Source organism: Halichoerus grypus, chromosome 11 (assembly GCF_964656455.1).
Source record: "Halichoerus grypus chromosome 11, mHalGry1.hap1.1, whole genome shotgun sequence".
Taxonomy (NCBI): Eukaryota; Metazoa; Chordata; class Mammalia; order Carnivora; family Phocidae; genus Halichoerus; species Halichoerus grypus.
The window spans coordinates 106804958-106821289 of record NC_135722.1 but is presented as its reverse complement, the minus strand read 5'-3'; the positions used below and the strand labels follow the sequence as shown (position 1 = coordinate 106821289).

The following is a 16332-nucleotide window of genomic DNA, read 5'->3' as shown; positions in this document are numbered from 1 at the left end:
GTTTCTTTAATTATTCATTAGTTAATGTTTCTCCAAGGCCCTCTAAGGCCTTCTGTTAATTCCTCAATTTCTTTCAGGAGAATGTCTATGAAACCCTCCCCACACAGGTGCCAGGGACTATAAAAACATCTCTCTTTTTTGCCAGCTACGCAAACAAAACCTGAGCACATCACACAATAACTAGTTCATTATCCACCACAAATGGTAAGCTGGATTTGGAGCTGAATTCCCTTAGATTAAATGTGTCCACGATGTGATTCCCTGAAGGACTATTAACAGGGAGAAGTTACGGGAAGGCAGATTAGGATCTATTACATTAAAGAACTAGGATTCGATCTGTCCTGATAGAGAATAGGTAGTCTTCCAGAACTCATCACTCAGTGTCCAAGCACAGGTTAGATGGAAATACTATGCAGTGGGGCTGTTTCAATAAGGAAGTATACTCGAGGGAAGGCCGGACCAGAGGATTCCAAAGTTCATGGGTCATTTTTAAGATTTACAAAAGAAAACTCTAAGTGATCAAATAAATTGAAGGCATTCATACAACAAATACTTCAAGTATCTCTTGCTTGTCTACGAACGTGCCATGCACGACTCAAGGCACAAGGTATGAACTGAGAGAAACACTCCTCCTAACTACTAAACAGTTCACTCTCTAAAGGGAAGAGAAATAAGCAAACTAATAATTACAAGTGCTGGTGGTTTTTCACTAAAGCCAGAACAATACTCATAGATTGCTGAATCAAGAGATTTACCTTGTTCACAGAGCCTAACGTTTCTAACACAAACTGTGCCATGAAAGCCCTCCTCTCTGCTCAACTGTTCTGTGAATGGGATCTTCTCCCAAAGAGCAAAATTTTTATAAGAAGCATCTCAAGACTTTCCTCTAATAAGTCAGGAAATTCCTGTGAGGTAGTAAACAACTTCGTATTCTACTCTTATTTCTGAACAAAACTACTCTGAAAGGCAGTTAAGTCAAGGCCCTGGTCTTGAGAGAATAAATGATTTTACTGGCAGCAGAGAATTCCTTCAGAATTGTGCGTAGAGGTTTGTTTTGCATGTGTCTGGTAAAGCTCGAACAGAATGTGCACGTGTATCATCTCTGCAGAGAAGACAACAATTTTTCTTTGTGGTCAAAGAATCCTTAGAATGAAAATCTTTCTAGATGAAGCTTCAATGCTAGTTAGTTTCCTAAAGAGTTGACAAACGGAAAGTCAATATTGTGTACTACTTGGAATACAACTTTGAATCCTACTCCACTGGGTGATGAGGTCCACCGCTGAAAAGCTAGGAGGAGCTAAAAATCACAGATACCAGTAATATTATAAAGTTATGTGCTTAAGGGATGAGATCTAGTCTGTCAGTTACTATATGATATCCTTAAACCAGCAGGAAAAAAAAGTTATTTAAAAGACCTGCTTCAATTTTTTGAGTTGAATTGCCTTCAATTTCAAGAACTCTCTGAAGTCCAGCCACAGCTTTAGAACCCTTTTGTATAAAGTGACAAGTGTCAGGAAAGAAACAGGTATAGATTACAGGGCAATGACAAGAATACAAATACATACCATGTGAAGAGATAAATTCCACAGAGAATACTTAAAGGTCTTCAAAGTTTCAAAACAAGAACAGGTTACAACTTTTTGGGAGGATGAGAGAAACGGCTTCAGAAGGAAGTAAAGACAAACTGAAAAGTGGACAAGCCTCGAGAGGCTGGTACCTGGCACAGATAATTAACAGCATATGTAAATGTCAGAGACACGTACGTTACCTACGAGCGTCTTGGCGGTGAGGCTGGAGAGCGGGCTGGTCTGCAGAGGGCCATACCGTAGGAAGATCGAGCGTTTATCAGAGTTAGCACAAAGAAACCACACGCAAGTGCTGGACTACAGAAGTATTATGACCACAAGGAGGCATGAAAACAACCGTGTGGCTGAAGTGTGGAAGACAGACCGTACTGCGCCCCACACTCAGCTACTTCTTAATTCTACGCGCAGCGTCTCACTCTCAACTCCTTAATCTGTGTAAGAAATTCTACATTAACCACTTTTTAAAAACATGAGCTAGCACAGCGTCGTCAAAACAGCCAGTTTCATAAACATACTCTCGCCTATGATCTAAACCCTCAATAAGCTTGCAGAAAACCCTATGGAATTGACTTCACACATTCTCATCTCCTCACACGTGGACATTAAATTATATATATTAATCTTTGAGAGCAGTCCTTTAAAATCAGTTATAAACCTCATTACAATCCTCTCAACACTGTAATACACCCAGTTCAGCCTTCCACCTTTTCCTATCTACACTTACTCCTGTGCCTATTTCATGTGGTATCATGGATTTAAATACCGTCTCTAATGTCAAGAGCTCCCCAATTTCTATCTCCAGCTCAGGCTTCCCCCAACTCCCAACATCAACCTGCCTCCCTGATGTCTCCACTTGCTCCACATCTAAAAGACATCCAAACTCAATGTATCTAAAATAGAACTACTACTCTTTACCCCAGAACAGACTCCCCGTCTTTCGACACCGCCAAGAACAGCCACTCTAGTCTTCCAGCTTCTCAGGCTAAAACCTTTGAAGTCACTTGGCCTCCCCTCTGTATCTCATACACCCTCCCATCTAAACCATCATAAAAATCCTGTCCACTCTCCTTTCAAAATGCATCCAGGAAATATTTATGCATATAAGAACCTAACCACTTCTAACCACCTCTGGGGCTACTCTCTTGGTCAAAGCCATTACCATTCTTTGTGTGATTATTGTCAGAGCCTTTCTAGATTCCAGGTTCTGCTCTTCCGCTCCTTCAGTCTACGCTTAACAAACAAGGCAGGACGGTCCTGCCAAAATAGATCTTCCACTGGAAACCCTTCAATGCCATCTCACTCAGAATAAAATCCACTTCCTTACCCTGACTTTCAAGTTCCACATGATCAGGCTCCCACGGCCTCTCTAACCTGGGTCTTCTACTTCCCCGTCTTCTGTTCCACTCCGGCAACACTGGGCTCCTTGCGGTTCCTACTACACATCACACATGTCCCCATCTTCGGGAACCCTCTGCTCCTCATGCCCAGAGTGCTCTTCACCCAGACAGATCCGCTGTTCCACTTCAAATCTTCGCATCAGTGTCACTTTTTCAACCACAATTAGCCCGTGTCCTCAAAGCCACCAACACACCGGGCACTCAAGACCCCCACTGGCCTTCCATGGGTGTCGAACGTTCTAACATGCTGTACAATTTCTTACGTGTGCTGTTTATTGCCTCTCCTTACCCAAACGAGACTCCGTGCGGCCAGGTGCTTTTATCTGTTCTGTTCACTAACCAATAGACGAATGAATCCTCGAACACAATAATTTGTTTTATATGGAACAGATACCAAATTCCAGTCTCTCATTCTCTAGGGGGAGGAATTTAAGGACCAGTGTGTTTTCTGCGAAGTCAGAGTCAGTAAATGGCAGAGGCCAAAATAAAACCAGGCCTCTCTTTCCCACCAGGACACAGAGGTGAACATAAGACAATACATATGAAAATAAATTTCAAAAACAAGCAAACACACATATAAACACACTGACACAGATACACAAACATTTTACATTAAAGTATTACCACTGCTGAGTAATAGTACTATGCAAGGTAATCACATACCTACAAACAAACTTTCGTTACTTACCCCTACCCCAGATTCTTTTGAGGGTATCTGTGTTACAGTTCCTTTGAATTTATTTGCCTTTTCAAGTTGAGCTTTAAGCCGTTCCGCTAATTCCTTCAAAGGGAAAAATAAGAAAAATGTGTCACATATAGTTTAATTCCTCAGTGTATAAATTCAAATTTATAGGACAGAAGGGAAAAGAGCATAGTGAACACCCATGTGGCCATAATCTAAATTCAGTTACCAACTCACAGCCTGGTAAATTGCTTTTTAATGAATGTATCTCAGTTCCACACTTCTCAGGTACCTATGCTTTGAAGGTAAATAATTACAAGGACATATATTCTAGGGGAGAAACAGCGGCACAGAGAAAACACCTAACCTTAAGAACGACATTTTTGGGGCACCTGGGTGGCTCAGTTAGTTGAGCGACTGCCTTCGGCTCGGGTCATGATCCCGGAGTCCTGGGATCAAGTCCCACATCGGGCTCCCTGCTCAGCAGGTAGCCTGCTTCTCCCTCTGACCCTCCTCCCTCTCATGCTGTTTCTCTCTCTCTCTCTCTCTCTCTCTCTCTCAAATAAATAAAATCTTTAAAAAAAAAATGACATTTTTATAATTCTTTTGATATTATAAACATCCATTACTCAAAATTTCAGTTAATGTAACAAGAAATCCTTAACAAGATTTAAAATAGTACTTTCTGTATTGTTGGGTAATTTAAATAAGAACTCTGAATATATTTCATTTTTATTATAGGAAGTCTATAGAAATTTGTATAAAACAACTGACACATGAAAAAATAAATTAAACAAATAGAAGTATATGACAAGCAAAGAGTATTCTCCACTGCAGTGGTTCCATGACCAAAGGAACACCTCTTTTAACATAAATTAACCTAACTTGGTGACCTCTCCTTCATTATTTCAAACTAATTCCTTTGTGCTCTCAAAACTCAAACTTTATTTTCTGCTATTATTATTGTTTTTGTTGGTTTGTCTCTCTCACCTGGGCTGAGCTGAAGTTCAGTGTTACCAAAGTCCAGATTCAAAGAGAAAGAGCAACATATGCAAGATATGCCTTTTAATAGACACAAAATCTAGTAAAAATAGAAGCATCTTGTTTGGCCACCTTGTACTCTACCGAACGGTGCCTTACTGACAGTACAACCAAAGGGAAGATCACTTGAAGCTCACTGACGTTTGGGTTTGTGATGAGTACATGCCTATGAGGGAATCGATTCCGTCAAGACATGTGAAGCTGTCTGGTTTCGCTATTCTGCCATGCACGACGTAACATGTATCAGAAATGCGATGCTCTAACACATAAATAATCGATAAATAGAGATAGGTGTAGCTCTCACCAAATCCTCCCTACTTTCTACTGAATTCTGGGGTAAATCAGTCTTAAATCGTAACACTATTATGGAAATTAAATGAGCTAACCTATACAAAGCATCTAACGCTTATCAGGCATAAACATATTCCATTAAAATTTGGACAAATGAATTAATCATCTTTTTTAGAAGCTCATTTGTTAGGTTCCTAAGTAAGGGAATCTAAGAAAGCAATACACACTCTTAATAACATGTGACTAAAACAGGGAAAGAAGAAAATGACATCTTCATCTCCCTCAAATATGCTACACTAAAATTGCAAAGTAGAAAGGAAATTTTAAAAACATTTTGTTCCCTAGGATCTTAATTTTTAAAAATCTGACAGGAAAAGTAGACACTTTATTTAGAATGGACAGAACTGTTTTTAGAAATGTTCAAGAATTTCTTGGGCGCCTGGGTGGCTCAGTTGGTTAAGCGACTGCCTTCGGCTCAGGTCATGATCCCGGAGTCCCGGGATCGAGTCCCACATCGGGCTCCCTGCTCAGCGGGGAGCCTGCTTCTCCCTCTGACCCTCTCCCCTCTCATGCTGTTTCTCTCTCGCTCGCTCTCTAATAAATAAATTTTAAAAATCTTTAAAAAAAAAAAGATAAAAAAAAGTTCAAGAATTTCTTTAAAGAATCAATAAGCAGCAGTTATTTTTCATACTGTGCTATATCCACACTGTGAAGAAACTTCCAAAATTACTTGTAAGAAGTTAAAGAGTTAATTTCTATTCTCCTAAGAATGACACAGAAGACTTACCATATTTCCCATCATCTCTGCCTTGATAATCCTGGCTCCCAATTTATTCTTCTCATCAACACTCAAGATGTGGATGGAATCATCCTCAGGACCACCTCTGCTTGAACAAGACAGATGAAGAGCATATGAAATATAGGGACACTACAAGTAACAACATCAAGACTCAAATGTTATTTTAATTGACCTCAACAAAATACTTAGGACCAATAGATCATGATTCTAAAACCTTAAAAACAAAACAAACAAACAAAAACCAAAGTTTCAATGATTCACCAAAAATCAACAGTTTAAGGTTCTCTGTTAGAATGCCGCAATGGCCTATGGCAATTATAACAATAACTGACCAAAGTCCTAGCAACAATGAGATAAATAATATGTCAACTATTCTTTACTAATATTTCCATACTCATTTTAAAAAGGAAACAAACAAAAGAAAATTAAAACACTAGAATCAGGCCATAATTCTACATGGCCGGGGCAATTCTTGTTTGGTGTGATAATTACTTAAGAAACTGTAACCAGGAAATGACATACTTAACTGCATTCAAAGAATAAAAACAATGACCGTATGTTCTTTTGCAAAAGAAACCCTGAATAACTCAAACAACATAAACTAATTTATAACTAAGATCATGTGCCAAACCAATACTCTGAAGACAAGAGAAATTTCCAGCCAAGGTTAGAAACCTGGCATATAAGAAGTCCTTATGAAAGATTCCTGCAGCACAGGGAAGGGGAATGTAGGCCGAGCCTGAAGGACTCCTTAGCGAAAGAGACATAGCTAAGACTTGAGAACTCCAAGGCAACCAGAGAGAGGAGAAAGCTGCACAGTGAGAGAATTGCAGAAAAGTGTGGAGAGTTCCCCTTAAATATTCAGCAAGAGACTACCCGTAGTCGGGGAAAGCACCATCCCAAAGATTAGAGGAACAGTATTCAGCATTCCTGGGAACAGTGCCTGGTCCCACTAGCCAGTCTAGCAAAACTCATAATTCAGAAAGCACTGGATAAAGTATTAAGGGTCTTTCTTCATTACTGGGAAATTATACACTCTAGAATAAATGTTGATCTAAGCCCACTGAACCAATGTTAAAAGCAAGAGTCTAAAGGAGCAAACAGTTTTCAACTAACCTAACCATGTCGCCCCAGGACAAAGCTCAAGAATATTTACCAGAATGAAAAAATATTTAGCACTCAACAAGGTAAAATTCATGATATCTAGTATCCAACCAAAGACTACCAGACATGCAAAGACATAGAAAAATAAGACCCACAATTAGGAGAAAAAATTATCAATCAAAATCAACCCAGAACTGATTCAGATGTAAGAAATTGCAGATAAGAACAGTAAAAGTTATTATTGTAACTATATTCCATATGTTTGAAAAGTTACAAACAACTAAGATATAAAATAGATCAGAACTGAACTTCTACAGTTGAAAACTACAATGTCTGAGATAAAAAATACAGTAGATAGGGTTCATGGAAGATTAAACTGCAAAGAAAAAATCTGTGAACTTGAAACCTTAGGAACCATGCAAAATGAAACAAAAGAGAGAAAAATAATTTTAAAAAATAAAAAGAGCTTCAGAGCTATGAGACAACCTTAAATACCCTTCTGTTCATGTCACTGGAGATCCTGGAAGAAAGAATGGGAGACAGAAGACACAAAGGCCAAATGTTCCTAATTTACTAAAAACTAAAAAACTTGGAGAACCAAGAATCTCAGGGAATCCCAAGCACACACACACACACACACACAAAATACCTACATCAGGGCACATCATAATCAAATTGCTCAAAACTAGTGATAAAGAGAACACTTTTAAAGCAGCCATAGTGGGGAGAAAAAGAAAGACACACTTAGGCACAGAGAAACAATAAGTGCAACAGCAGATTTCTCATCAGAAACAATCCAAGCAAGAAGAGAGCAGCAATACCTCTAAGGTACTTTGAATTGTCAACTGAGAATTCTGTATCGAGTGAAGATATCTTTCAAAAACGAAGTGAAATGAAGACTCTTTCACACACAAAGCTGAAACAATGTTAAAGAAAAGCCTTCAAGCAGAAGAAAAATTATACCAGACTGAAATATGGATCAACCCGAAAGAAGGAAGAGCAACAAAAATGATGACTACAAGGGTAAATATATAACACTTTTTCGTATTACATAAATCTCTTTCAACTAACTATTCAAACAAACATAGTAACAACATATGAGAGGTTTATAACAAGGATAAGTGAAATATATGACAACGCTAACAGAAAGGACAGGAGGGGATAAATGTAAATAAACTATTGTAAAGTTCTTATACCATACAGCAGTGGCGTAATACCACCTGAAGTTGGATAAGTTAAAGATGTATACTATCAAATCTAAAGAAACCATTAAAATAACACCAAAAAGGGGGCACCTGGGTGGCTCAGTCGTTAAGCGTCTGCCTTCGGCTCAGGTCATGATCCCAGGGTCCTGGGATCGAGCCCCGCATCGGGCTCCCTGCTCAGTGGGAAGCCTGCTTCTCCCTCTCCCTCTCCCCCTGCTTGTGTTCCTTCTCTCGCTATCTCTCTCTGTCAAATAAATAAATAAAATCTTTAAAATAAAATAAAATAACACCAAAAAAATTATAACAAAAGAAATGAAATAGAATCATAAAAATATGCAATCTAAAATAAGTCAGATATGGGACGCCTGGGTGGCTCAGTCGGTTAAGCATCTGCCTTCGGCTCAGGTCATGACCCCAGGGTCCTGCGATCGAGCAGGGAGCCCGATTCCACCTCTGCCTGCTGCTACCCCTGCTTGTGCTCTCTCTCTCTCTCTCTCTCTCTGACAAATAAAATCTTTAAAAAATAAATAAATACAATGAAATAAAATAAGTCAGATAAAGAGGAAAAAGAGAACAAAGAACAGATAGGACAAGTAGAAAACAAATATCAAAATTACAGATTTAAACCTTATTATATCACATTATATATAAATGATCTAACCATCTGAATTAAAAGGTAAAACTGTCAGACAAAAGAGCAAAACTCAACAATAAGAAACATACTACAAAGACATAAATATGTTAAACATAAAAGGGTGGAAAAGATACCGTTTTAACACTACTCAAAAAAAAAGTGAAGTGGCTTCTTCAAAATCAAATTATATTACAGAGCAATAAATATTACCAGGGCCAAGAAAGCTTTTTCATTTCAGATGCAAAAGAGGTCAATCCATCAAGAGTACAGAAGAATCCCTAAATGTTTATGCATGTAGTAAGACAGCTTCAAAATACATAAAGCAAAAACTGATAAAATTGCAAAGAAAACAGACTAATTTACAACTATAGTTACAGATTTCAAGACCCTACTCTCAATATTCAATGGAATAAATATATTCTTCAAGGATATGGAAGACTTGAATAACACTAAGAACTAACACGACCTAATGAACAATCAGAGAATACTCTACCCAGCAACAGAATACACATTCTTTCCTAGTGCATAGCAACATTTACCAAGAGAGACTATATTCTGAGCCATATAACAAGTCTCAATAAACTTAAAGGGATTTAAGTCATATAACTATGTTCTCTAACCCCCATGATATCATTAACAAAGATCCCTGGAAAATCCTCAACTATTTGGAAACTAAAAAGCATATCTGCAAATAACCCACGGTCGAGAACAAAATCAAAGAGAAATTAAAAAGTATTTCAAACTGAATAAAAATATAAACATAATATATCAGAATTTATAGGATTCTACTCAAGTATTACTTAGGGAGAAATTTATAACTCTAAATGCTTATATTAGAAAAGAAAAAAAGATCTCAAATCCATGATCTCAGCTTACAACTTAAGAAAGTAGAAAAAGAAGAGCAAATTAAACCCAAGTAAGCAGAACATAAGAAATAATAAAAATCAGAGTGGAAATAAATAAAAAAATAGAAAAATAAAGAAATTCATTGAAACCAAAGCTGGTTAGGACAATCAATGAAATTGGTAAACCTCTAGCTGAACTAATTAGGGGGGAAAAGATACAAATTACCAAGAAAGAAATGAGAGAAGCAAAATCACTACACATTTTATTTTTTTTAAAGATTTTTATTTATTTACTGAGAGAGAGAGAGAGAGAGAATGATAGAGAGAGAGCATGAGAGGGAGGAGGGTCAGAGGGAGAAGCAGACTCCCTGCTGAGCAGGGAGCCCGATGCGGGACTCGATCCAGGGACTCCAGGATCATGACCTGAGCCAAAGGCAGTCACTTAACCAACTGAGCCACCCAGGCGTCCCTCACTACACATTTTAAAGACTTTACAAAAAGATATTCGGATAAGAAATAAGCACATGAAGCAATGCTCAACATCACTCGTCATTAGGGAAATACAAATTAAAACCATGAGATACTGCTACGCATTCACTAGAATAGTGAAAATTTAAAAGACTGACCATTCCAAGTTCTTGCGAGGACGTAGAGGAACTCTTAAGTCTCATACACTGTTAGTGGGAATGTAAAATGATACAACTCAGTAAAACCATTTCACAGTTTCTTAAAAAGTTATAATTACCTTATGATTTAGCCATTCCTCTCCTAGGTATTTACCCAAGAGAAAAGGAAGCATACGTCCATACAAAGATTTGTACATGAATGTTCAAAAAAGCTTTATGTATAATAGCTAAAAACTGGAAACATTCTAAATGTCCAGCAACAGGTGAATGGAAAAACTGTCTTATATCAAAAAAAAAAGAATAAATTATTGTTATATGCAACAACATGGATGAAGTTCAAATAATTATGCAGAGTGAAAGCCAGACAAAAAAAGAGTGCATAACATATGATCCCACTTACATAAAACTCTAGAAAATGCAAACTAGTCTATAATTAAAGAAAGCAGATGAGTGAAGTCTAGGGGGTTTGTAAGGGTGTGGGGAGAGGTGGGAGAAAAGAATTATAAAAGGGGACCAGGAATCTTTGAGGGGGGGTGATGGTTTCATAAGAATATACATACTTCAAAACTTACCAAATTATACATTTTATATATATGCAGTTTAATTACGTATCAATTATACCTCAATAGTTGTTTTTCAAAACCCTCAAAGAGGAGTGATAAAAAATTTTTAAGCTGAAAAACCTGTCATAATCTCACATATAAAGGATGTAGCTATGATAGTCCTAATTTTCCTGAAGTGCTAGATACCATCATACGCTACCGAAATTAACTTGAGTTTTCAACATACATTCTGAGCAAGTAATAGCAAAATATATAAACAGACCTTCAAATCAAAACTTTACCTAACAATCAGTTATTCTGAAGTAGCAAATTCCTTTTGGGCAAAAAAATATAAATCTTTCACTAGATAGCACTTGAGTTTTTAAAAAACTAAATAAAAATCAAAAAGATTTATTTTTTAAAGACATTAATATCTGCAGAAATTCTATAAGAACCATTTCTTCTCATATCAAGGAAAGAAAAAACAACACCCTGGTGCTCAGACTAAGAAACTTAAAATATTGCAGGTGAAGCACCATTAGAAAGGAACATGTTTTTGCTCCCCTCAAGTTCTTTCAGTCTTTTTATTTTATTTTGATACACTGATGTTTACTGAGCACGTCCCCATGCCAGACACTGTGAAGTAACTTTATTCCCTTACTTTTTTTTTTTTAAGATGTGACATATTTTTTTCTTCCAAATTTTTATTTAAATTCTAGTTAGTTAACATATAGTGTAATACTGGTTTCAGTAGAATTTAGTGATTCCTCACTTACATACGACACCCAGTGCTCATCATAACAAGTGCCCTCCTTCATGCCCATCACCCCTCTAGCCCATCCCCCCACCACCTACCTTGGTCACACCCTGTTTGTTCTCTATCTTGAAGAGTCTCTTATGGTTTGCCTCCCTCTCTTTTTTTTTTCCCTTCCCACACGTTCATCTGTTTTGTTTCCTAAGTTCCACATGTGAGTGAAATCACACGGTATTTGTGTTTCTCCGACTCAGTCCACATCCTGAGAACCAATCCAGGAGAGCAGAGGCAACGCGTTCATGAAGCGTGAGCGCCCCTCATGTGCTTCTATGTGCCGAGGTACGGCTTCATTGTTAGTTGTACTTTTTTGTATGGAAAATATTTTTCAGTAACTGTTTCCAAATTAAATCCTGACATACACATCATTTTTATTGTATTGTAAATGTATTTTTTTTAATTTCAGGCAACCCAATCATATTTCAATAAAAAGCTTGACTTCCTTTTCTCAACTTGTATTCTTTCTCATTCAATTAATTCCCCAAAATTCTCTGCTTTGAAAACTTACTATTCCTGTCCTTTATGTACGAATTATAAATATTGAATTTTTATATGTATGTATAATACATAACAAATTTAAATAACCACTCTTCCTGCCCTTTCTAAGAAGTTATCAGTACAATTAGTCACCCCATGAAGTCGGCTTGTCGTCTACCTCTTAAACTTCCCGGCTTCCCACTTACACCTAATGAGTTCATCCTCTGAAACCCCCAACTTTCCCTGCACAGCTTTCCCGGATTCGACTCCCCCTAGTCATACCTCAGAAGAGCTCATCATCCCTTCCTGTAGAAGGATCTATACCTACACCTGTAACTCTAAGTACCACGGCGTTTATGCACCTGTATTTGTTCACACACCCGTATACAACTGACTCTTTGCTCCTATGAGCTCCTTGAAGGCAGATACTATGTCGTACCTATTTTATGCCACTAGACCTAGGAAACAGGTGCATTCAGTAAATATAAGATAAACAGCAGAAAGAATTTGTCAAAGCCATCTAATTTAAGTTCCAAGGGACATGCTTGGTACAAAAATAACCTCCCCTTGTCCCTGTAGTCCTTGTCACATCAGACCAGATACTTTTTTCAAATCTGAGTAAAAGTTTATTTCTCAAACTTTGAGTTTCCAAGGATTACTTAAAGAAAATATGATATGCACATGGGCCAAAAATTCATCAATATTTTTTGGTAAAAATAAGCTAATAACAGTAAGTCATAAAAATGAGAGGACATTTCAATTTTATGAGCTGTGTATGAATTAAATTGTTCATCACTTTTTTCCTTCTGAAGCTACTAAAATCACTGGGGTCTGTATCCGGACTAAAAAGAACACCAATTATTATGGGGATGATATGTTGAAAAACACTGACCTAAATTGTCAGGAATTTCTGTAATTTTCTTCTGTCACTCACACTCTACAGCCACACCTTCCTCTTTACCATTTCCACCCCAGGCTAATCCTTCCACTTGTAGGAGGACACGGGCTCCTACATTCATCCACAGTAACCTTGGGATCTTGCTCAGTTATGCCATCTATCATCTCTCTTCTAAAATCAATACTCTTTTCCATTAATATATAAATGTATTCAAGTGTCTGCACCTTAAAAGAAAAAAAAGGAGGTCCTTCACTTAACCCGCATCTCCCACATACACTTTCCATCTCTACCATCTCATGAACCACAATCATAACTTGGTCTATGAAATCTGGCTAATAAATCCTCTTTTCCAATGATAATATTCTTGATTAAATTGCCGAAGACCTCTATTATTTCTATTCAAAGGCATATCTTTGTCATTTTACTTGACTCTTCCCCTTTTTTGAGAACTTTACTCTTCCCATCACTCTCAGTATGCAAGCTTAAAGATTCAATCAAGAGGACAATGAAGGGATGCTGAACTCCAACCAAAGCTCACAAGTTTCAAGAAGGTAACTGGAATCCCAAGAGACCTTTAAAAGCAGGAACTTTCACTGTCATGAAATTTGTACTCCTACATCTTTTTTTTTGGAGGGGGGCATTTTCTAACAGGAATTCAATTGTTTATTAGTAGATAAAAAGTAGATGAGGATAAATTAGATGATATACAAGAATTCCAAACATCTGTGATACTAATATCTTCAACACACTTCGTAAAACAGTAATAGGTTTCAAATAAAGACATTAAAATGGGTCGTTGGGCACACAAAGAATGAAGAACACAAAGAACACATTATTTCATCTTGTTAATACCAGAGCAAAGACATTGCCTAGCAGCAAACAGCAGGTAATAGACTCCTCCTTACTTTCTCTAAGCATTTACAATGATGAGCAAATACTCTGAAAGAAACATTGCTATGACATCTGCAATTATCCTATAAAAAGAAAAAAGTACAAGTATTTCTCATTTTCCAGGATTACTGGTAAATTTCAGAAGTCCTCTTTGTAATTAATTTCTAAAAAGCAAATCCTATTTTCCCATTAAAATATACTCTCTTTACAGCACACACCCAACTCTGGCTGAAAACTTTTGAGGAAAAAGTAATTAAAAACGCTGCACCCCAATGATATTTCAGAAACATTTCAGAATACTGCAATTATTCTTTGTCTGCTGGCAGTGTTCGCAGATCTCCTCCCTTTAATTATTCGTTTTTTGCCACTTGTTCTCAAATTTTCTCCCTGTCCAAGGATCTCATGACTTACACTCAAAACCTTCAGAACCTGCCATCCTTCTCCTGTCCTGCTAGGCTACCACAGCAAACTCTGCCAAGAATGACAGCCAAAGGCTAAAATAGTATATAAAACAGGTTAGTTCCTGATATCAACTTTATAAAATCTAAATTAAGAACATCACACTAGTTTTTTGTTCATATTGCAAACTATTCTAGGTTTCAAAATCCAAAATACAGAGCTGATATATTTTCCAACAAAACAAAATTATACACATTTTATTTCTAAGAATAATAAGCTTAAAGATCTTGAGCACAAGGACCACTTCTAGAGGATGTTTTCTGCCTACTTAAGATAACTGCAGGGCGTAAAGAGGACAAAGGAAAAGAACGAAAAATCTCATCACAGTAAGAATGGACGAAAGGAAGGATGAAAAAGAAAAGTGAAACAATAAGAACACGCAACTGTAACAGTGATGAAAACACTATGTGTTACATGAAAACTATAAAAAGCTCTCACGGAGAACTCAACAAGTAACATGACTAGTTAGCAAAAACAAAATAAAAATAAACATCTATAAAAATATGCCAAATTTCACCCATACTTAAAGAAACGCAAATCAAGGAATGACTCCGTTTCTGAAGTATGTATACAACAAAGATTAAAAAGTTCAATAATACTGTTGGCAAGGAAAAGAAAAGTCATTCTAATATTTGACCAATAAAAGAGTAAATTGGTTAATATAACAAAATATATAAATAAAATCCCACTGCTTGGAATTTATTTTACAGCTATATTTAATCAGTGTGCAAAGATACACATTACAAAACTATTCACTGCAGCATTATTGTAAGCGCGACAAACTAGAAACAACCTAAAGTCCATCAACAGGAGACCGAGGAGAAATACCAGCTTCTAACTACGTTTTAACAATTAAAGAGTCTGTAAAAAGTACATACATAAAAGCTGATGTGAAAAGATCTTTAAGATAATGATTGGGAAAGAAAAAAAAACAAGGTCCAGAATAATATATACATTGTGAAGCTATGTAACTTAAATATATAATTTTTTATATATAATTATATACAGTATCTCTTGTAAAAACGTCACAAACTCAGAAAATGGCTAAGTGTTACATACAATTGCCAGATAAAAAACATGATGTCCAGTGAAATTTGAATTTCAGGTAAACAAAAAAATTTTTTTAGTATAAGTCTGTGCAAATACTGCAAAGGACATACTTCTCCTTATTTGCTAAATCCGGTAACCCTAAGGAACATAACACTCTGCAAGTTACAACCTCAAGGGCTTCAGTTTCCCCATCTGGGAAATGCAGGAGTCACACTACTTTTCTCTAGTTCTAAAATCAGTTCTGTGATTTTTTTCCCCTACTTCTAAAATTCAGTAGTTCTAAAGCTCCCTAGAATTCTAGCATTTTATAAAGAATTCAGCATATACCTAGGATAATGTTCACACAAACTAACAGCTTCTCACAATCTTTCACTGACTCTTTCTAGTCCTTGAAAATAGGCATTCTTCAACATCCTTCCTTGGTCTCTTACTTCACAACACTCACACAGGCTCAGGAATTTTTCTGTCTTTCACATATATGTAGACAATTTCTAGATTGTTCTTTCCTTCTCCAGTCAATCATGGAATTCATGGAAAGCTTCAAACCAACTGTAACATCAAAATAACACAGCTAACAAAAATACTGCCTTCACGGACGTCTGGGTGTCTCAGCCAGTTAAGCACCCAACTCTTGATTTCGGCTCAGGTCAAGATCTCAGGGTCCTAAGATCGAGCCCTGCATCAGGCTCTGTGCTCAGCGGGGAGTATGTTTGCGATTCTCTCCCTCTGCCACTCTCCCTGCTTGAGCTCTATCTCTAAAAATGAATAAGTCTTACTATATATATATATATATGTGTGTGTATATATATAGCTTCTAACGAATGCCTATATTATAGTAGCTCTACAGGAAACTTACAACTTAAATACGACCTACAAATATGGAACCAGATGAAATACTGAGTGTAAGACTGTTTCACATACAGCTGTAGTCACAGAAGTCAAGACCTGCAGATTGACCAAATGTTGGAGCAACCCTGACAATGAAAGAAAATAA

General features: G+C 36.9%; 1 protein-coding gene across 2 annotated transcripts in view; it reads right to left on the bottom strand.

The window, feature by feature from the left end:
• Positions 1–16332, bottom strand: part of CWF19L2 (CWF19 like cell cycle control factor 2) — a 119956-nt gene that overhangs the window by 65860 nt on the left and 37764 nt on the right. For both annotated transcript variants that reach the window (XM_078059064.1, XM_036067852.2), the window contains exons 10-11: positions 5785–5881; positions 3672–3764 (exon numbers count right to left, since the gene is read on the bottom strand). In XM_078059064.1, the coding sequence (XP_077915190.1) occupies positions 3672–3764; positions 5785–5881 (190 nt within the window). The remainder of the gene's footprint in view (positions 1–3671; positions 3765–5784; positions 5882–16332) is intronic.